This window comes from Daphnia pulicaria, chromosome 1 (genome assembly GCF_021234035.1).
Source record: "Daphnia pulicaria isolate SC F1-1A chromosome 1, SC_F0-13Bv2, whole genome shotgun sequence".
NCBI lineage: Eukaryota > Metazoa > Arthropoda > Branchiopoda > Diplostraca > Daphniidae > Daphnia > Daphnia pulicaria.
The window spans coordinates 25,632,461-25,654,021 of NC_060913.1; the positions used below are offsets into that span (position 1 = coordinate 25,632,461).

General features: G+C 38.1%; 3 protein-coding genes and 3 long non-coding RNA genes across 12 annotated transcripts; 3 read left to right on the plus strand and 3 right to left on the minus strand.

Moving 5' to 3' along the window:
• Positions 1-1,385: 1,385 nt before the first annotated feature.
• LOC124319745 (light-sensor Protein kinase-like) lies at positions 1,386-3,115 on the minus strand. The gene is made up of 4 exons (XM_046782851.1): positions 2,671-3,115; positions 2,500-2,606; positions 2,020-2,439; positions 1,386-1,445 (listed from the first exon to the last, which is right to left on the minus strand). Exons 1-4 carry the CDS (start codon positions 3,113-3,115, stop codon positions 1,386-1,388), a joined length of 1,032 nt encoding a protein of 343 aa, XP_046638807.1.
• Positions 3,116-6,685: 3,570 nt separating this feature from the next.
• Positions 6,686-8,541, minus strand: LOC124315498 (serine-aspartate repeat-containing protein I-like). Of its 2 annotated transcripts, XM_046781228.1 has the most exons (5): positions 8,303-8,541; positions 8,111-8,181; positions 7,916-8,048; positions 7,549-7,829; positions 6,686-7,500 (listed from the first exon to the last, which is right to left on the minus strand). In XM_046781228.1, the coding sequence occupies exons 1-5, from the start codon at positions 8,400-8,402 to the stop codon at positions 6,844-6,846; spliced, it is 1,242 nt and encodes a 413-aa protein (XP_046637184.1). In that variant the 5' UTR covers positions 8,403-8,541; the 3' UTR covers positions 6,686-6,843. The 2 variants fall into 2 exon arrangements, with proteins under 2 accessions (XP_046637184.1, XP_046637176.1); XM_046781220.1 differs by having other exon boundaries at positions 6,686-7,829.
• A 173-nt stretch (positions 8,542-8,714) lies between these two features.
• On the plus strand, positions 8,715-10,908 carry LOC124319584. The gene is made up of 2 exons (XR_006913289.1): positions 8,715-8,911; positions 10,527-10,908. It is a non-coding gene; the product is annotated as an uncharacterized LOC124319584 (long non-coding RNA).
• Positions 10,909-11,012: 104 nt separating this feature from the next.
• Positions 11,013-13,760, plus strand: LOC124319487. Of its 4 annotated transcripts, XR_006913199.1 has the most exons (7): positions 11,013-11,134; positions 11,197-11,276; positions 11,362-11,881; positions 12,863-12,945; positions 13,048-13,147; positions 13,315-13,466; positions 13,527-13,760. It is a non-coding gene; the product is annotated as an uncharacterized LOC124319487 (long non-coding RNA). The 4 variants fall into 4 exon arrangements; XR_006913197.1 differs by lacking the exons at positions 11,013-11,134; positions 11,197-11,276; positions 11,362-11,881 and adding an exon at positions 12,507-12,769 and having other exon boundaries at positions 13,007-13,147; XR_006913191.1 differs by lacking the exons at positions 11,013-11,134; positions 11,197-11,276; positions 11,362-11,881 and adding an exon at positions 12,507-12,769.
• A 409-nt stretch (positions 13,761-14,169) lies between these two features.
• LOC124319272 lies at positions 14,170-16,418 on the minus strand. 3 transcript variants are annotated; one of them, XR_006912981.1, is made up of 5 exons: positions 16,327-16,418; positions 15,686-16,044; positions 15,345-15,615; positions 14,793-14,966; positions 14,170-14,602 (listed from the first exon to the last, which is right to left on the minus strand). It is a non-coding gene; the product is annotated as an uncharacterized LOC124319272 (long non-coding RNA). The 3 variants fall into 3 exon arrangements; XR_006912975.1 differs by lacking the exon at positions 16,327-16,418 and adding an exon at positions 16,159-16,317; XR_006912987.1 differs by lacking the exon at positions 16,327-16,418 and adding an exon at positions 16,121-16,317.
• A 2,731-nt stretch (positions 16,419-19,149) lies between these two features.
• LOC124316544 lies at positions 19,150-20,486 on the plus strand. Its single transcript, XM_046782549.1, has 2 exons — positions 19,150-19,485; positions 19,550-20,486. The coding sequence occupies exons 1-2, from the start codon at positions 19,465-19,467 to the stop codon at positions 20,219-20,221; spliced, it is 693 nt and encodes a 230-aa protein (XP_046638505.1). The 5' UTR covers positions 19,150-19,464; the 3' UTR covers positions 20,222-20,486.
• Positions 20,487-21,561: the final 1,075 nt, after the last annotated feature.

A 21,561-nucleotide genomic window follows, 5' to 3' on the forward strand; every position in this document is an offset into this window, starting at 1 on the left:
GGTTTTACAATTGACGTCGATTCCATGTTGAATGAAAAGTTGAATGATTTCAATTAAATTTTCCTGTTTATAATAAAAACATAAGAAAAGAAGAGCATTCCATCCATCGTTGTTTGTGTAATTGACGTTGATTCCATGTTGAATTAAAAGTTGAATGATTTCAATCAAATTTTCCTTTTGATAATTTCGACATAAGAGTAGAAGAGCATTCCATCCGTCGTTGTCTAAGCAATTTTCGTTGATTCCATGTTTAATTAAAAGTTGAATGATTTCAATTACATTTTCGTTTTGATAGTAACGACATAAGAAAAGAAGAGCATTCCACCCTTTGTTGGTTTTACAATTGACGTCGATTCCATGTTGAATGAAAAGTTGAATGATTTCAATTAAATTATCCTGTTTATAATAAAGACATAAGAAAAGAAGAGCATTCCATCCATCGTTGTTTGTGTAATTGACGTTGATTCCATGTTGAATTAAAAGTTGAATGATTTCAATTAAATTTTCCTTTTGATAATGATAACATATGAAGTGAAGAGCATTCGATCCGTCGTTGATTGTACAATTGACGTCGATTCCATGTTGAATTAAAAGTTGAATGATTTCAATTAAATTATCCTGTTTATAATAAAGACATAAGAAAAGAAGAGCATTCCATCCATCGTTGTTTGTGTAATTGACGTTGATTCCATGTTGAATTAAAAGTTGAATGATTTCAATCAAATTTTCCTTTTGATAATTTCGACATAAGAGTAGAAGAGCATTCCATCCGTCGTTGTCTAAGCAATTTTCGTTGATTCCATGTTTAATTAAAAGTTGAATGATTTCAATTACATTTTCGTTTTGATAGTAACGACATAAGAAAAGAAGAGCATTCCATCCGGAGTTTGTTTTGCAATTGACGTCAATTCCATGTTTAATTAAAAGTTGAATGATTTCAATTAAATTTTCCTTTTGATAATGATAACATAAGAAGTGAAGAGCATTCGATCCGTTGTTGTCTAAGCAATTGACGTCGATTCCGTGTTGAATTAAAAGTTGAATGATTTCAATTACATTTTCGTTTTGATAGTAACGACATAAGAAAAGAAGAGCATTCCATCCGGAGTTTGTTTTGCAATTGACGTCGATTCCATGTTTAATTAAAAGTTGAATTATTTCAATTAAATTTTCGTTTTGATAGTAACGACATAAGAAAAGAAGAGCATTCCATCCGTCGTTGTATTTGAAATTGACGTCGATTCCGTGTTGAATTAAAAGTTGAATGATTTGAATTAAATTTTCCTTTTGATAATGAAGACATAAGAAAAGAAGAGCATTCGATCCGGCGTTTGTTTTGCAATTGACGTCGATTCCATGTTTAATTAAAAGTGGAATGATTTGAATTAAATTTTCTTTTTGGTAATGATGACATAAGAGGAGAAGAGCATTCCATCCGTCGTTGTCTAAGCAATTTTCGTTGATTCCATGTTTAATTAAAAGTTGAATGATTTCAATTACATTTTCGTTTTGATAGTAACGACATAAGACAAGAAGAGCATTCCATCCGGTGTTAGTTTTACAATTGACGTCAATTCCATGTTTAATTAAAAGTTGAATGATTTCAATTAAATTTTCCTTTTGATAATGATAACATAAGAAGTGAAGAGCATTCGATCCGTTGTTGTCTAAGCAATTGACGTCGATTCCATGTTTAATTAAAAGTTGAATTATTTCAAATAAATTTTCTTTTTGATAATGGTGACATAGTAAAGTCAGAGCACTCTCTCCGTTACTGGTCTTCAAATTGACTTCTATTCCGTTTTGAATCAAAAGTTCAATGATTGCAATTATATTTTCGCCTTTATAATTCTGACATAATAGAGTGAGAGCATTATGTCCGTCACTGTTCTTGCAATTCACTTTGATGTTTTGTTCAATTAAAAGTTGAATTATTTGAATTAAATTTTCATTCCGGTAATATTGACATAATATTACTATGGCATTATCATCATCTCCGTCACAATTATTGGAATTTACCTTAATTCCACTTGCAATGAAAACTTTAACTAATTCCAACAAATTGTTGTGGGGATACATTTTACACAGCCAATTGAAAGCATTCCATCGTTTTTTCTCGCAATTAACGTTGATTCCCTTTTCAATCAAAAGTTTTACCAAATCGATAAAATTTTCATTTTTATAATGTTCGCACAGTAAATGCAGAGCATTCATTTTGTTTTCGGTCTCGCAGTGGACATTTGCCCCTTTTGTGATTAGTAGGCGAAATATTTCAACTAAATTGTCACCTTCATTTTTTTTGGGAAGTGCCAAATGCAGAAGTGGAGTCAACCCTTTTTCATCCACAGAGTTTATATCCATTTCTTTCTGTAACAGTATTTCGACTTCTTCCAGGCTCGGATAAGTATCTTCGGCAAATATTGAATTGTTAATTGACATCTGAAGGGTGAAAACAATTAGCCTATACTATATGTCTCTATACTCGATCTTTTATTTTACTTCAATTTCTTGGAGTTCCTGCGTGACGTCCGAAGAAGTAATTCGTTTATGTGGATCTTTTTCCAACATTTTTTGGATCAGCGTACGTATGTCTTTAAATTGAATCTCTGTTAAAAGGAAATTTAATTCAGTGATTTAGTATTTCCATATTTTTAGCAAAAACTGACTTACTTGGTAGATTCGGAGGTTCCTTTTCGATTATATTGGATTGAATATGATAGCGTGAACCTGAATAGAATAGATGAACACCGCCCAAAAGAAAGTAGCCGAATACGAGTCCTTCTGCAAATACATCACTTTTGATGTTTCCTCTTGTATTTGGTGATGTTGTCCCATCTGTAGACGTACTTGTGTCTTCTTTTTCGAGTAATTTTAAAATCTCTGGTGCTGAATAATCCAAGGTACCCTTAACTCCGCTCTGCATTGAGTAACTTCCTTTTTCATTGACTCGTTTACTCAATCCAAAATCCGCCCACTTCATTAACACTTTTTGTGTGTTTGGATCTACCCAAATTAGGACATTTTCAGGCTTCAGGTCGCGATGTACTAATCCCTTTTTATGAATGTGTTCTAGTCCTCTGGCCAATTGCAAAAGTACATCTTTAGCTGTGGGCATTGGCCCGCTGTATTTTTTGGGATCGTCATCTTTAAGAAATAATTTGTCCAATGAAGCATTGCACAATTCAAGAACGTAATATCTAGAAATATTTGAAAAGAACATTTTTATGGTAATGGTTTGCAAACTAGTAGGCTATTTTTAATTACCTAAAATGTTTGTCACTTTCGACGTGAAATAACTTGATGACATTTTGATGATTAAGCGTTTTCAGTGCATCTTCCTCTCGCTCGTTGCTTGTGACCTCATTTTTATTAATTCGTTTGACAGCCACTGGCTTTCCATTCCATACATGTTCAAAAACAATAGCATAACCTCCTTCTCCCAATTTTTTTTCACGATCAAATTCCATTATTTTGTCAAGTACTTAATGGAATTTCCAGTAATTGCTTAAGAAATTAACAAGATTAAAGGTAGCGGCCGTTGATGCGAAGAATCCAACCACGATAAGGTCTCTTTAAGCATCAAACGGCGAGTGAACTTTATCTTCGAAGAAAATTCCAAGTGACACGTATTTTTTTTAACCGATAACGTAAAAAAAACGAGAGTTTTATTGTAAATTAACGAAGCACTAACAAATAGCTTTATTTGTTAAACCACACAATTAATAACTAACTTATTGGAGAACTTTACAAAAGAACTAATGTAAAAGAACGTAGAACGTAACATCACTCTGAAAATCTGAGTCTTCCATTTCGTCTCTGCTCACTTTATCAAATAGAATTTGAGATTAGATTATTACGTTGATTACGTTGCTTTGGCAACAGGCGCCCATTTTTTAAGAGTGATTAAGCCCTAGGAATAGTAGCCTGGATGCAGCAATTTCGTCCTTAAAGCATTTCGTGAGCCACCCAATCCGCCATCTGTCGGCCGCAGATTCGTTTCACGAAATATCGCTTGCCCGACGAGTCATTGCTGATGAGAACACGCGTCATTGTTACAGCAACACTATCAACTCCTTTTGAGTGGGCTGTTTTTAAGGTTAGAGTTCCCAAAAAATAGAAATATCGCAAATGTTGAAATCATGCCAGCGTTCGTAATTTAATTGTGCTATATTTTGATGCGTTAGCCAAGCACTGAAACGAAATACAGGTTCTTTTCTACTTTTCTGCTTTGCGCTGCATGTTGATCGTCGTCTTCAGGTCTTCAGTTTGACCCTCATCCAGTCGATTCTTTAGAGTCGAAAGTTTGGGCAGGCGCGATAACGCAGGGAAACCGGGAAGAGCGCACTGTTTCAAACAAGTTTTGCATAATCATCAAGTTGATTCCCGTCGATTTCTATTCAAATGACTAGCGCATAGGTCCTCTACGAGTCCAAGTGCTTTGTGACTCTGACGACTGGCCCTACCCGGCCTTACCTGACGATATATTTTTATTATAGAGTTGTTATATTGATTTAAAGTTTGACAGTTTCCTAAAATTTTCAGAGTTCTTGTCTACAAAAATAACAGTGTAATTGCCCCCCTGAAAGCTTCCGCTTTGCATCAATATTATTGTGTCATCAACGGTTCTCTATTCAATCCGGGATAAAATGTAATAGAATTCTACAGTCGAACAACAGCAGAACTCACGGTCCATCTACTACCGGGACCCTGGTAACAACCGATGCTCTTTTAGTGGGGCTAAAGTTACGTTGGGCGAGTGTGAGTCGCAAGTATGTCCGGCCAAGTTAGAGTTGAACATTACTATTGTCGTAATCTTCGTTACTGACGTCACCAATCCGAAAAATCTTCCAAAAAGAAAATCCAGCAACATCCTTCAAATTCAAGTCACTGCTAACACTGTGAAAGTGATAATAAGCCACCAACATAAGACCCCCAACAGTAAGTTAGTAACGAAGAAGTAGATGTATGTAAATCCATAAAAGTTAAATGGGCGGATTCTATCAATTTCTTTCATAGGGTTAAATCATGAGGAAAGATGAAATGCCAGTCTCAAGAACAAAAGGTGTACATCAGATATACCATGCCTTCGTAATTATCTTTTTAGTTTCTTTAACAATGGTTAATTCATTTTTATGTGTTTAAGGTAGCCAATGCCCGATATTTAAGTCGACAACGAGCGAGTATCTAAAATAAGTAACAAGTCATCACATTCCAATTATATTCAAATTTTTTACGACATGTGTGGCATCTGATTTTTTGGGGGAAAACGCTCTAAAGTGCCGAAATGACCGGATACCCTTTAAAAAAGTGCGTAATACTAATTTATAAATTTTTTTTCATCATTATTTATTAGTAAGGATAAAAATTTTTACTACAAAATTGTGTCGCCATCTAGCTTCAGTAATCTTAATCATCTTAATGCAAGTTTATATCGATACTAAGGCAATTCCACTTTTGCAAATTATCAATATTTTCCAGACGAACATGATGTTGACGTAGTCGTTGTGCTATGGCAACATTCAACCAGTATCGCTGAAAAGAAGCTCAAGTGAAGCAAACCTGACGTTCCGCTTGGATTTGTTTAGTTTATAGTTTCGTCGTTTGTTTTCGTCCCCTTTTATGTTTATCTGGCACTCATTAATCATCATTTTTTCTATCTCAAACAGAGTTGTCCCTGCCGTGAATGTCATCACGCAGACAGTGGTTCACCTTGCTGCTGGTGGTGTTCATGCTTTCGTCTTCTTCATAATAAGGTAGGATTTCCCCTCAAGGATATTAGTTTTAATTATTACTGAAAGCTTTTGACTGTCATTATAAACATTCCCATGGAAATTTTGCACAGAAATAAAGAAAGAAATAATATTTTGACGACAGCTTAGTGGTTAATGTGCTATCGCTTACTTCCGGTATACTTCCGGAAAATTTGCATAAAACTAGCTAGTGAGCTTTGTTCTCTGTGTTAATCTCAAGATTGAATGCTAGGTTGCTGTAGCAAACAAAAATGCGCTTTTCAAGTTTTGTGAGTATGTTAAGACCAGTCCTTCAAATACTGAGTTTTGAGACGTGTCCAATAGATGGCATGTTAATTGTTTGTGTCAGTTATGGGCTCATGGCGGTTTGCTGTCAAGAGTTAAGCTATCTTTTCTTCAAAAATTACCAATATATTTACTGGTAAATTCGAGGGATTTCATCTGTAAATTGTCTGTGATGTGTTCTATTCCGTTTATATGTTGTATAAACTTAATGTATCTCATCAACTTACAGGATAAAACGTGTTGAAAGAGTCGTGCAAGTGCTCACTGCTGTCGTTCAACCATTTATTTGTTCAAAATCATTGTATTCTACTGAAGGTGCCATCAAAATGAAACAGGTAACAACCATTACTAGCTTCATTAATACAGTAGCTGATACCGTTGTGTCACCAGTGCATCTGAATGCTATAGAATATCACATTTGTCCATCCTTTAGTCTAACCACACTCGCATGGAAAATCCCTCATCATTTTCTTCATTTTGAATTCAAAATCTGCAATTTAAGTAGGACATTCCATTTTACTTAGGTATTCACTTGTATTCCATCCATTGCGTAATTGCGTTCTGCACGTTACTGTTGTCTTAACTCTTGAGCGCCGTGTCTCTGAGATCTGATCAAAATTTTATACTGTGAGACAAAATGTAGCATTGGAAAGATTTTTAAAAATTTAATTACGTATTAAGAACGGTCACTAATTTTTGTTTCAAAGGTGATTTGCGACAGAAAAGGCTACACACTCCCGGTCATTCACATTTGACTTTCGCTACTTGGACCGTTTATCTAAAGAGTGCGACATTATTTTTATAGAAACTACTCCGTTGTTAACGGCCCACTGCGTATTTTGTAGCGTCTGTAGCTGAGGGCGTCCGTAGGAGCATCGGTTGGGGCGTCTGTAGGAGCGTCTGTAGGAGCGTCCGTTGGGGCGTCTGTAGGAGCGTCCGTTGGGGCGTCCGTTGGGGCGTCTGTTGGGGCATCCGTCGGGGCTTCGGTTGGGGCATCCGTAGGAGCGTCTGTAGGAGCGTCGGTAGGAGCGTCCGTTGGGGCATCGGTTGGGGCGTCGGTAGGAGCGTCCGTTGGGGCGTCCGTTTGGGCGTCGGTTGGGGCGTCTGTAGGAGCGTCCGTTGGGGCGTCCGTTGGGGCGTCCGTTGGGGCGTCCGTTGGGGCATCGGTTGGGGCGTCCGTAGGAGCGTCGGTAGGAGCGTCGGTTGGGGCGTCCGTAGGGGCGTCGGTAGGAGCGTCCGTTGGGGCGTCCGTAGGGGCTTCGGTTGGGGCATCCGTAGGAGCGTCGGTAGGAGCGTCGGTAGGAGCGTCGGTTGGGGCGTCCGTAGGGTCGTCTGTTGGGGCGTCCGTAGGAGCGTCGGTTGGGGCATCGGTTGGGGCGTCCGTAGGGGCGTCGGTAGGAGCGTCCGTCGGGGCGTCTGTAGGAGCGTCTGTAGGAGCGTCCGTTGGGCCGTCCGTTGGGGCGTCGGTAGGAGCGTCCGTTGGGGCGTCCGTTGGGGCGTCCGTTGGGGCCTTCGTGCTAGTCGTAGTCTTGATTGTAGTGGTTCCTGTGCTACCATTTGATTCGCATATAAATAGAATATAGGTGGAAGATGGGTTGTTTACATTGAACCACAATCCCCTTTCGAAGTTGTAATTCACGTAGGCAGAACTTCCAGGTTGGCTGTTATTTGGATACCCCGGGTACCAGTTAGTGTAAGTCATTGGCTCGTATGGTTCCGTAGTGGCCCATTCCCACCTGTTATTACCTTCTTGTGAATATCTTCCAGAAGTCCAGTAATAGTCGTTATTCAGTTCTGTTTATTGCAAGGACAAACTTTAATCACTGGAAAATTCTATCTAGATAAGGGAACCAGAATTGAGCTGGCATTTTAGTTCTCACCTGGATTAGTGACTCCTTTTATGTGATCGGAGATGATCTGGTCCTCTTGTTGAGTATCAAGACTGGCAAGTGTCATGCCTTCTCCTCTGCAGTATGTATTCGCACTGTTCCAGTTAACTCGGTTCGGAAAAGTCTTTTCTCAGAAATGAACATTAGAGATTATGCAGCCAATAGTAAAGTTGCCAATAGACTTACGGTATCGGTGGAGAAGCAGTAACATTTCCCTCCCAGTGTCCAACAGGGAATGGCAATACTGGGGCAATCGGCTTTAAATAAAAAGTAGAATCAAAAGTTAGTTTCTTTAGCTCAGCATAAGGAATTAGGAGTGATACTTTAGGCTTGTATCGGTGCATAGAACTCCAGTTTCCTAATAATCAATTTGGATACCTTTTGTTTCAGCATTTCTCGTTCTGGGCATTGGGCTGGCCCAGCAGACGGCAATGGTGATAACCACCAAGAATGACTTGAGAGAAAATAAAACGTTCATTGTTGCGTGAAAGCAATTACAACAATGTACTGCACTCGAAACTCTACTCGGGGTGGAATTTATAGAATGAAATTTGGGTTAGATATCTCCATCTCGCCAGTTTCATGGATGTTCAAGGTCTAAATTTTGCCTCCGACACTTTGTTTGCTATTGGATGACACTATGCAAAGATCTTACCCTCATAATCAGTAAAACAGCTGACGTTCATACCGTCCTATCATTAGTAAATATGGGAATTTACAACTAGCCTAAGAATTATTTACAACAATTCTTATTCTTATCGTCGTTGTTCTTTATATGTTTTACATTTTATTTTGCCGGTTTTCTTAAGTTTGTTTTTGTTTTTAATATTTATTGAAAATTGAATGCAATTTGAGCAATAATTCAGTAACTAAGTTTTGTTTCATTATCTTGATTTTGATGTCCTTGTTTGATCGAAGTCAACAAAGTCCGAACGTCTTCCGGCCTGATCAAAGATGAGTCAGGAGTCAGCTGATGACGAAACAGACGTATGTTATCATTTCATGTCCCACATTCATAAGTTTTTGTTAATAAGCTGGATAAAGACTCGTGACCAATCTCTCTTGTAGTGGATTAAAGGAATTTCCCTTTTTACAGTAGTCATGTCTTTTTTTTTACCAAGGACGCACGATTAAATTAGACTAAAAAAAGTTTGATGTAATTTTTCGATAACGGCGATTGCAATAGATTTATTTTGTGATGAAAGAAACGGATGCTCGGCTTGACAAGAGCTGCCGTTTTTATGGACATGTTGTTTGCGAGCCGATATTTTTTACAATGGACTATGCTCGAATTTGAATCCCGTATGGAAATTTGTTCGTTCCCACTGACGTTGTTTACCGTCTGTTGAGATAAGAAGTCAATTTCAACAGAAACTGAGAACTAGCCATTAAACGAGATTAACTTGTCGTTCCTGTTCGATCGAAACTGACATTTTTCGAAAACATGCAGTCCCGTTATTCGTTATAAACATAAAAATTAAGTTTATAATGTTCAAAAAGGTTAATAATGAAGAACAAGTTGGTTATATTTTTCAATCGACATTTTATTGATATGATAATGATATGATTTCGGCAAGAAAAAACAATTACTCGGCTCTAGCTGTCACGTCGCATGTCAGTCAACTTCCATCCGTTCTGTAATTGTTCCCTTATTCCTTCTTGCATATCTTCTTCTATGGTCCTTAACAGTGGCGTCGTAGAATGATTTGATAATCAGTTGACATGCGGGAATATCGGGGAATGTCCAGTCAACTTCCATTGCTTCTGCGTCTGACGAATTGCTTTTGGTTTCAATTACGGGACTTGTGGGCCAATAAATTGTTCTGCAGATTTTTCGCATTCTCGCATTCGGTTTCTTCCACGTAGCGACAACTGCGACACGGCGTGATTTGACTCGAGATGATGAGCGAATCTTTTTGCTGGATGTTTTTGCAGTTGTTTTTGCGGTAATTATCCAAGTTGCATCCCGTTTTCTTTTCAACCCCTTGTCATTTTGACCGTCGTCATTATCCACTTCCATTTTCTCATCGTCGTCCGAGTCATGGTCGACTTCCATGTCATCTGCACTAGGAGTTGTGCTTTGAATTGCAACGGCGAGTTGTTTCATTGTTGTTTGTTTCAAGTTGTTTTGGTAAAATAACACCATTGTCTATCGTTTAAGGTGGCCAGAAGTACTTGATAAATCTAGGTGAATCTCCACTGCATACTTTGATGTTGGAGATGCAGATGCTTTATAGAATCGTGCTGTGGGATGCGCGTTCGCACAGAAAATTTCCTACCATTTTCTCATTTTTTCAGTATTTCTTTTTCTTTTAAACAATTGGAACTAGGAAATAATTAAAGCTTTAATTTTCCACATGTATTTCAATCAAATTTTTGTAGAAATTTAGTTGGCAAATTTTATTATAAGGGGTAAAGCGATTCGAGCGTAATTGATCTGTCAGTATTTTTTAAAACGTCCACAGGTGACGATTTCGGCCATCGGGAGGCACAGTTTTGGTCTGGTTTTGTGGTGGAGCGGAGCTTGACGAAATTAAATAAATTATGATGTTTTACTTTAATTACTGTAGCTGACTTTTTTAATTTTTTTCTTTTTTTAAAGGTCATCGCTTCCAGGTTTGTTCAATGGTGTTTAAGTTAGGTGTTGCCGCATAAGTGCAGAACAGTTTCCAGCCTATTTGCTGGTGGAAAATGTTCTTGGATTAAATCAAATTTGTTCTGTCTGTCTTGTCTTATGGAAACCGCTGCCGCCGTTATCAACACATCTGTCACGAAAAAGGCAACGCTATAACACTCGAGTGCTCGCACAATGGATCGCTAAAACTCCTCTGCTTGTGTGATGAGTCTGATACTCTGATCTGAATGTTACATCCATGGCATTCTTTTTCAGCCTATTGTCTTTCACGTTTCGTTGCAATGTTATGTGATTTTTAAGCTTTTTGTAATATTTTGATTTCAGAAATAAATACCGTAAATCTTCTCTTCGTTGTTCGTAGCTCTTAGCAATAATTACGTGAAGGTGAAACTCATTTTAAAAGAAAAGGGTACCCAAATCTCCCACCAGATGCTGTCGATTAATACATCAACACCAACAATGGCCGCTTCCAATCACGTTGAATGTTATTGGTGTGTCTTGATAAGGTTATTTATTTATTTCTATTAATCTCCATTATGAAAACTACGTGCAAAGTGCTTTAGTTCATCAAAAAGGTAAACATTTATAGTCTTAAACGGTGTACATCCATTAATAATAGGCTTTTATGTAATGTAAGGAAGGATTCAGTTCATCATCATCTAGTGTACAATTCATATCTTATAGTAAATTGTCCAAACGCCGTTTGATGCTGAACACGTAGGTTTGATTTATACCCTATGATTTTAAGTAGTATTCTTATCTCCTTTCTGTTTAATCATCATCATTATTTGTTATGATTTAGATTTCCGTGGACAGATCACATCCTATAGGAATGGATATTGTGCGAGTGAAACTGGGAAGAAACATAAATTGTACTGCAACTCCTCCCTTAGTATGAAATGGATCAACGGACCATGTCAGTTACCAGCAACAACAAAGTAATCATTACTTCCCGGAGATCGCGAGTCGGCCGCAGACTTTTTAACGCAGTTTCTTTATAAAAATTGTGTGTAGCTAGTCTTTGTCTATGACAGAAGAGTGACTTCCACCAACGTTCTGCCGCATCCTCATCTTCGCGACGTACGCTCATCCAGCTTCGCTGCTACTTGTGCTGCTACTTGTGCTGCTACTCGTGCTACTACTCGTGCTACTACTCGTGCTACTACTCGTGTTACTACTCGTGTTACTACTCGTGTTACTACTCGTGTTACTACTCGTGTTATACAACTTTTCTCTACTTCAACGATGAGTTAAACCACTTCAATGGTCGCTTCCTTCCACCGTGACTCACCTGAAGTTACTCACCACGGGATTATGCCCAGGTACCCAACAATTGACTTATTTTCGTAGGTTATCTATTAATAGTCTAGTTGCGTTAAACTCTTTCTGTGTAATAGTTTCCGAAATCAGGACCTTCTTAGTTCTTACGCGCAAACGAAGTTTTACTTGGACGTTTCTTTTTTCTAACGCTAGATGGCTTTTTGATAATTTGCAGCTGTCAAAAGTCAGTTTCTCTGTTTCTGTTACTTTGCACATCTCTTTAAACATTTATTGGCAGTTAATTTGTTAAAATATTTAATGATAACTGACGATTTATATCCCGACAACAAAGCTCACTTGTTAAATTTTCGATAATTGTTTTTTTTCTACTTCCGGTTTTCTCATTTCAGTCAGTAGTTCATTAAATATTCATTTGACGCTGAAAAGAACCACATATTCGTGATCCTCGTCAAATTTGTGGTAAAGTTCATGTTTTGTTTTTTACATACGCGTACTTCCGGTTTCAAGAATAGTTCAGGAAAATTCTCGATTTTGCCCAAATTTTGGAATTCGTTTAATTTACACCTAATCGACCCCAAATTTCACGTAGATCACAAATATTTAGTTTATTTTGATGACAGCTCAATGGTTAAGGCGCTATCGCTTACTTCCGGTATACTTCCGGGAAATTTGCATAAAACTAGCAAGTGAGCTTTGTTCTCTGTACTGCTCTCAAGATTGATTGCTAGGTTTTAGCGAACAAAAATGCGCTTTTCAAGTTTTGTGAGTATGTTAAGACTAGTCATTCAAATACTGAGTTTTGAGACGTGTCCAATAGATGGCATGTTAATTGTGATGGTGTGTTGATTATTGTGTCAGTTATGGGCTTATGTCGGTTTACTGTCAAAAGTTAAGCTATCTTCTCTTCGAAAATTACCGTGAATTCATAGGTAAATTCGAGTGATTTCGTTTGTAACTTGTCGGTGATCTGTTCTATTCCGTGTATATGTTGGATAACCTTAATATTTTTCATCAACTTACAGTCAGAGGAAACGTGAAAGTCGTGCAGCCAACTGTTTGTTCAAACTCATTGTATTGTACTGAATGTGCCATAGAAATTATACAGGTAACAACCAACACTAGCTTTATTACATGCTGAAACCTGGATTCTTCTCATGTTTTATTAGGATTAATCTTAATTATCGGCTGTTTCTATTGGACTTGCTAGATCACCAAACCCAGCATGGACCAATCTCATTCCATCTTCTAGAGAACCTTCACTTTTCATTTCACTGAACTTCCTTCGTTGCAGTCTAATATGTTTAAAAGTATTGATCTGCACTTACATCTATCTAATGTTAAAAATAAGAGGCAATTCCGAGTGTATACCAATAACTGTTTAATTATTCTGTTAGATCATAGACATCAAACACATTGATGACACAAATTATAAACAAGGTGACTTATATTTTTTTTTACGGGTTCCAAATTACAGGTTTCTAAATTGGCATGACAGACTTTATGAGAAGTAAAGTCCTTTCAAGAAAGACAACAAGGTCCCTTGTTTGCTAACCCAATGGCTGCTACCCTTGAATCTCCCTTTTTACTTCCTTAAACGGGCCCTCTTGATTTGAGGCAATGTTTTCTGTCGCTACAATCTTATTGAAAATTTTTGTCATCCAAATTAAATGTTCATTCTGCTTACAGGGTAATCCTTCGCTACTTATCGTGGACTTCATCCATTGCTGAACACCAACGTTGAGAGCATGCTGTCATTCCAGACTGATAAATTGTGTATTAAATGACCAGTGCATATCTGAGCTCCCTTCTTTTCTGTGGCCCCGTTTCCCTAATAACTAATTACTAACCAACGCCCGCCGGTGGTCACTCACCCGCTGTGAAACCAGGAGGAGGGGAGGGCTCTGGTCGAACGGGGACTTGGAAGGCGCATGATCCGATGAAAACTTTTGGAGGGTCATGAGTCTAACCCGGAAGCCTAGTATGACTACATCTCCCCGGAAAAACTTGCCTCGTACTTCTCTCTTCTTCTCGGTCCAGATAAATATCTCTGGGGGCCGTAGACATGTCCTATAACAGCATGTGCGAGTTAAAACAATGCATCCACTACCCAATGAAACAAATAGCCATGGATTATTTTTTGTGGAAATCTCCGTCAGTCAAGTTACAAAGACTGACGCAGATTTCCGCTAAACTAAACCATCGCTTTTTGTCTCATTGCCGCAGCGGTGGTGGCGGGTTGCGTTTAAACTCGTGCAGTAGTAAACCGCCTTGAACCGGACGCTCTGTTTATTGAAATTTTTGTACGTTTAAAAAAAAAATAAAAAAACAGTTTTATGTATAAAAATTTTTATTTATTACAGACAGCACATTGTTAGGGTTTAACATTGGTTTATTTGAATATGGTATAAATTTAGGGTTGGTAAGTGTGTGTTTGTGTGTGAAGAGTTGGAAGGTATAAGTTTGTGGGGTTTGGAGATTAATTGGTAGGGATATGTTTGTAGGGCTAAAACTTAAAATTAACTGTTGTTATCCAAACTTGAATTATCCCCCTCTCCAACATCTTCCACTTTCCTTTCCCAATCCCGAAAACATGTTTATTACTTGCTAGACATAACTATCCCCATATTTTTTTTTCCTTCTTAACATTTAACGGGAACACAACAGCACGGCCAATTAAATTTGATGCAGAAAGATCTATCACCAGCATAGGCTGCAACAACGTACCACAGCGGACAGCAACTACGCGAACATACACGATAAACCTGTAACCGAAATGAAATGAATTAATCTTCCACATCAATTGAAATGAATTCTGAAAGAATATGACTTGTCATAAAGTTTGCCATGCCAATTTAGAAATCTGTAATTTGGCTAAACTTGTAAATAAAAATAAGCAAATGAATATTGGATGACAATAATTTTCAATAAGATTGTAGCGACAGAAAGCAATACCTCAAATCAAAAGGAAGTAAATAGGGAGATTCAAGGGTAGCAGCCAACGGGTTACCAAACAATAAGGGACCTTGTTGACAGCAGCCATTGCCCTTTTTCTTCAAAGGACATACCTTCTCATAAAGTCTGCCATGCAAATTTAGAAAGTTCCTGTAGTTTAGAATCTGCGAGAACCTACAAATAAAAAAAGAAAATAAGTCGCATTGTTTATAAATTGTGTTAATGATCAATGTGCTTGACGTCTATGATCTAAATGAAAAATTTAACAGTTGGTTAACAATCGAACTCGTCTCTTAAAATGGGCGCAAGATGAGTCCCTTAAACACTAAAAAAATTTGAACAATACACTTTCAAATGTCACTCAAAATGGTCTTACAGTAACTCTGTTCATCTCTTTAGAATTGTGAAAAAAACTAGCGGATGCTTTTGACAGCAGAAAAACGATCAAAGGCCATTTTAGCCATCTACGGTAAGCTCATCGACACTCAACACACAACTGAACTGAAGTAACAAACAACAACAAAAATAAGACAAAAAAATAACGATACTCACAACATGGTCGTCCTTTGGTCCGTTGAGACTTGAGAGCAGGGGTAGTAGGAGTCAGTGATGGGTAAGTTGACCCACCAGGCCGTCAGTTGGGTAGTGAAATTATGCTGGCAGCGTAGCTGGAACAGGTACAATTCCCCCATGCCTTGGGGCGACGGAAGGATGGCACGCACAGTATTGGTGAATGACATCACGTTAGTTAGTCAGTTGTCTTTTATCTCTCGTCAGTTACCCCCGAATGGATTCAGTCGATGGATTAGCGGCGCAGGTTAAACTGAAACGAGAATGGAGGTGACTTTGGATTTCAAAATTGCATGTAAGATTGTAACACCAGCAAGCAATACCTCAAAATAAGTGTGGACCCATTCCAAAGAACTAAGGAGAGCTATTCAAGGGTAACTGCTACCCAGTGGCAGTCATTGGGTTAACTTGTTGACTGTGATGGTGGTGTTTGCCTTTTCCTTGGAAGAATAACCAGATGGTTCTTATTCAGTTTAATTCAAAATCTAAATAAGAAATAAACACAAAATAATTGAAACTGCTGCACTCAACATGATGATTCTCAAGATTCTATGTAAACTTAACTTGCATATTATATGTGATGACAATTTGTTGACATTTTTTTGGTGTTATTGACCGTGTAGTCATTTTCTTAATGGAAGGATCACCAGGATGCTGCTTCTCTTTCAGTGATAGACACAATCTAAATAAGAAACAAATAAAAAAATCAAAACTACTGCACTTAACATATGAAACAGCCTAATGTTGACAAGTTATACAAATGACTGACAGTGTATAGACCTTGGTACACACATACTTGGCAATTGGCACCACAACCGTTTATCTTTAAGATTCACGCTTTATTTGTGAAACTTTCCTTATTCGACCAAAAAACTGTTGCACTAATTGAAATAAATAATGGCAAAATACAAAACTAAATGACACGACAACAAATGTCAAACTAATTTGCAAGCGGTGTAGTTACCGATTAACGTCAACGCTAACTTAGCAGACGAATTTTTAAAATCCCAGCTGCGGTTCAGTATCTGCCAATTATCACAGAAACTTGCATCACAGTGCCTGCCAATAAATGTTTTTAGAGATGTTGACAACTAAAAAATAATGAAGGCTACGGTGTAGCTATCTAGCGTTAAAAATAAGAAAGGGAAAGAAGAAGGATCTTAAAACTAACTAAAGAGTTTAGCGCTCTCGCTGGACACTGGTTGACACTCGATTATAAGATTGAACAAACAACAAAAAAGATCTAGAGACTTGCGCCTCATCTACTCACCAAATAACTATCACCCATCGTCACGAAGAAGCCGCCAACACACCAGAAAACTGCTAAAGCTCAAAACCCCAAACCTGGAGGTAGTAATCGGCGTCAGTCCTGATCCTTGGATAAAAAAACAAAAAAAACAATAATAACCAATTGTGTCTCAACTTTAATTTCGGTTTATAATTTAGCCAAAGCATTCACTTCACCGTCACCAGTGAATGGCACAGTTTTTAACTTATATCATGGGCCAATTGAAAAATTTAAATGCACAGGCAAAGCGAATCGTTGTAAAATGTATCAAGGTGGCAAGGTCTTATGATGACGAACTTTGGGGGAATTCGATTCGGGAACTGCAACACTTAAACGTGCGGTAATAAAACCAAATGCTACGCAATCTGATCTATTCACCGAAAATCCAATTCCAAGCTTTTCAGAAATCGAGTGGATCGTTGAAATCACTACCAACTTTTATACGTGCACAGAAAACAAAGCTCGATCAGCAATGGAAAGACATAATGTGACTTTAACACGCACAACTTTTTAAATCCATTAAGTTACTCGAAGGAAAAAAAACGGTTAAATGTGGGCATAAGTTCGATTTGAACTAAATAAAAAGGATCGATTTAATGTCGATATTTCTTTTAACCTTGCAAATGAGATGGAATTTTCGGTTTATCTGTAGAGCGCGTTTGGGAAACCAGGGGAAAAAAAATATGTCCTTATAGTATCACTATCAGCCAGACTAAATAAAAGAGGAGCCACTGGCTAGTCAAGAGGAAGATACCAGCAGAAGCAAATGTACAAATAAGAAGCGTTCTACGATCATTATCGTTTCTTTTCTTTCAGGGCGTCTCATCTGTTGCTGCTCATTCTGAGATTGCGCAGACTGAGCTACTCGAAACAGATCACTTTTGTTGGTAATTATTGTTAACAGCGAATTTTGAACATTGTTAAGTAGGAATGACATTTACACCAGCTAAATCCGTGTGTCTGTGGAAGCCCTGTAATGAAAAATACCAGTGATTTCTAATGTAAAAGTATTCAGCTGCACTAAAGTTAAGGCTCGCTGTTCGTCAGCCGGAGCAGTGATTAACTGGTGAAGGAAAGCGGACCGTTTATGATCAATTTTATGAGATCGTAATAGAAGGCATTGCAGAAACTAACCTACGGACTACAGTCCCCTCCATAAGTATGGGATCACCCCGCGCCGTTCCATAAGGCGGCGTGTATTTTTCATATGGGTTTTTCGGGTGGCAAAAATCGAAAAAATGACATAAATTCACCAAACTTGGGATTTATGTCATTTTACGTTTTTTCTATTGTCTGAATTTTTTTCAGATTTTTTCCCCTATTTTTTATGCCTAGAAAAGTGGCGCACAAAGTATCGGATCACTCCGACGCCGGCCGTGTTGTCTTATGGGCAAATGGGCTTTTCATATTGCTTTTTATATATTTAATTTTTAAGAAGGAATTTTTATATTCAAACCCTTTTTACATTTCCCTTTTATAAATTAACTGTAAGATTTCCATTATGATCGGAACCATTTCCGAATTTTCCCAGATTTATTAATTTCCCCAGTTGCTAAAATAAGAGACTACAGAAGAGTTCATTTAGGGTTTGCAACCTCTATCGCCTGCCGTAGGCCGGAAAATTAGTGTCGTTTCTATACGCCCCTTAAGTAAAAAAGGAAGCAGAGCGCCAGTGGTGTATAGAAACGACACTAATTTCCCGGCCTACGCCAGCTGATAGAGGTTGTAAACCGTAAATGAAGTCTTCTGCAGTCTCTTATTCAGAAACTCGGGAAACGAATAAATCTGGGAAAATTCGAAAATAATTCATATCATCATGAAAAACTGACAGTAAATTTATGAAAGGGTATAGTATACACGGTTTGAAAATAAAAATTCCTTCTAGAAAATTAATTATATAAAAAGCAATATGAAAAGCCCATTTGCGCCATAAGACAACACGGCCGGCGTCGGAGTGATCCGATACTTTGTGCGCCACTTTTCTAGGCATAAAAAATAGGGGAAAAAATCTGAAAAAAATTCAGACAATAGAAAAAACGTAAAATGACATAAATCCCAAGTTTGGTGAATTTATGTCATTTTTTCGATTTTTGCCACCCGAAAAACCCATATGAAAAATACACGCCGCCTTATGGAACGGCGCGGGGTGATCCTATACTTATGGAGGGGACTGTACGTCCCCATAAAAAGAATCCAAAATCAACAAACGGTTACAGTGAATTTTCATTCCATTCCAACAAGTTTTAAGTACATGTCCAACACTAACATTTCCGAAGCAAATGAGAGAGAGTTTATCGAAATCGAAAAATTGAATCACTTAGAAAGCTACCGCTAGTAGTACATAGCATTCCACTTTCTCGACACGCGGCGATGAGTTTTGTAGCGTAACCAATTGCCAGAAGAGTGTTGATCTCGGGCGAATTATTCTCTTTTTTTTCTGTGGTTTGTTTTCGTTCAGAAAAATGATGTTGATTGATCAGCTTAAAAATAAAAGTTACGAGCCGCAGTCGTCAGCTCAAAATAACCATTGAAAGTTGGAAATGACAGCAAGAAGAGCTGATCAGCAGAAGAAGTGCCAGAAAGAAAAACCACAGACGACGCGGTGATCGGGAAAGCAACAAGGGACACTGCGACAAGTGAAAATGCTGTGGACAAGCATCTTACGGTTGGAGAAAAAAGTGGAGCCTTTCTCCAATGGATATAAGTCAGTGGTAGTCGTACATTCATCCATCATTCGAGTCTTCGAGCTCAACTTCAACGCAGTGTCTTACCGGATAACAAGATACAAACGTAAATCAACAACTTTTTGCAAAGATGAAACGCGCCACATTCAAAGTAAGTTAGTGAAGTTCATTCAACTGACTGAAATAACCGTTTGGTTAATTTGAATTTTACACAGGCTTTAGTTCCTGTCCTACTGACTCAATTAGCTGTGGCAGTCGTCGGGCTCGATGGCGACAATTTGGCGAAAGAATACGGCGCGAAGATTCAAAAAGATAAAAACAGAAACTCGATGGGCGCCTTTGGAAGTGGTCAGACAGAGGAGTTTGACGAACTTAACCCCAACGGACGCTACAGTGAATTCTGGCCAATGAGATGGCCCAACAAGCCAAATCAACCGAAATCAAATCACAAAACAAATCACAAATCTAAGCCACATTTCCCTATTCCAGCTCACAGCTATTTCGCTCCGATTATTTACAACCATGCATCAGCATTCAAACCTTATGTTCCACTTTACGTTCCTAAGAAGACTCCCAGTTACGACCGCCCTACTTCCGTCTCTCCTACAGCTTACTACACCGAATCACTGATTTACGGTTACACAACGCCATCTTATCCATCACCGACTTTTTCACCTTCGCCTTACTTTCCTACGGAGAACATGGATTCCACCATCGACCCATCATCACGACCTCAATACCCGTCGATATTCTACAATGATTTAAAAAAAGAGCCGGAATCAACTCAGAATAATGTCGGCGCAGAATTCGTTAATGACGATAACGATTTTCCCAAGTTCGACGATTTCTTAAAACAGAGTTTGAGTTTTCAGCATTTCAGACCTTGATCAAGTTTGAGCGAGATTTCAGGTAAAATTCTGTGTTAATCAATAAGATAGTTTATAGTTTTACCGCTGACACCCATCGTAATGTCGTTAATAATCGAATGGCAGGCCTATTCTACTACAACGAAAATGTACAATGACATAATCAAAATAAATATTACCCCGTGTTGACCCTTAAAATAACCATGCATAACATTTAAAAAAAAGAAAGAAAAAAGAATATAAGTTGTTATTATCGGTAAATCTGGAATACCGTTAAAGGCAATATAAGCATCCGTGCCCGATCCTTGCTATCTACATCCACCGTACTGATGCTATGTATAAGGGCCTATAAGTATTAATATTACGCCAGCAAAATCTCATCTACACCCCCAGCATTTATTAGCGCCGCCCATGCCTGTGTCGATGTCCTGCATAGACCGGGCGTGGGCCGGCAGGTACAGCAAGGGTGGACGGCACTCATGGCTTTAGTCGCTTGATCCGCTCTCCTTTATTACTCCCCCCCAAAAAATTCCATTTAACATTATTTTTTTTTTTTCTCCTTTACCAGTTAGATGAGTTTAAAGTCTAAAAAGAGTATGGAATTATTATATTTTTCAACTTCAACCACTGTCGTGAGTCGGAATTTTAGATTTTCCGGATTGGTTATAAGGCTGGGCGATGAAAACCATTACATTCGCATGCCTCATTTTCCCTCCCGTCATTTAAAATTTTTGTTCGAAAGTCGTTGCTAGAAATTTCTAACTTTCCAATGAGTAGGAGACAAAAAAAATTTCTTTCATGATTTTTTATCAGCTATATTTCCCTGATAACATTGCCAAGACAACAAACCCAACAAGATAAAATTGCCATCCAGGACTAGGTTTATCAAGTGATTTGATTAGTCGTCAAGGGCAAATAAATCAAAAGGCTGTTACATTCCTTACAACAAAGACCACATATTTTTTTTATGTGAAGGATTAGTTTTCAAAGTTTTCAAAAAGTCAGTATGTCGAAAATGTCGCAGATTTTCGATCTCAAAAACAAATTAGGGGAGGGGCGTTATGGTATCGTTTGCAAAGGATGCTGGGATGGAAAAACAGTGGCCATCAAGCAAATTCAACTAGATCAGTGCTGCAAACAAGAAGAAGATGCCATGAAAAAACTCGATCATCCAAATGTCGTTAAGTTTTTTCACGCCGAGAGTGACGAGCATTTCACGTAAGATACGTCATCTAAGCAGATCAATGAGCTAATGAGGTAATAACTAATAAAACAACTATTTCTAGATATTACTGTCTTGAATTGTGTGATGGCTCGTTGGAACAACTGTTATCTAAAGGACCCAGAAAAATTCTTGAAGG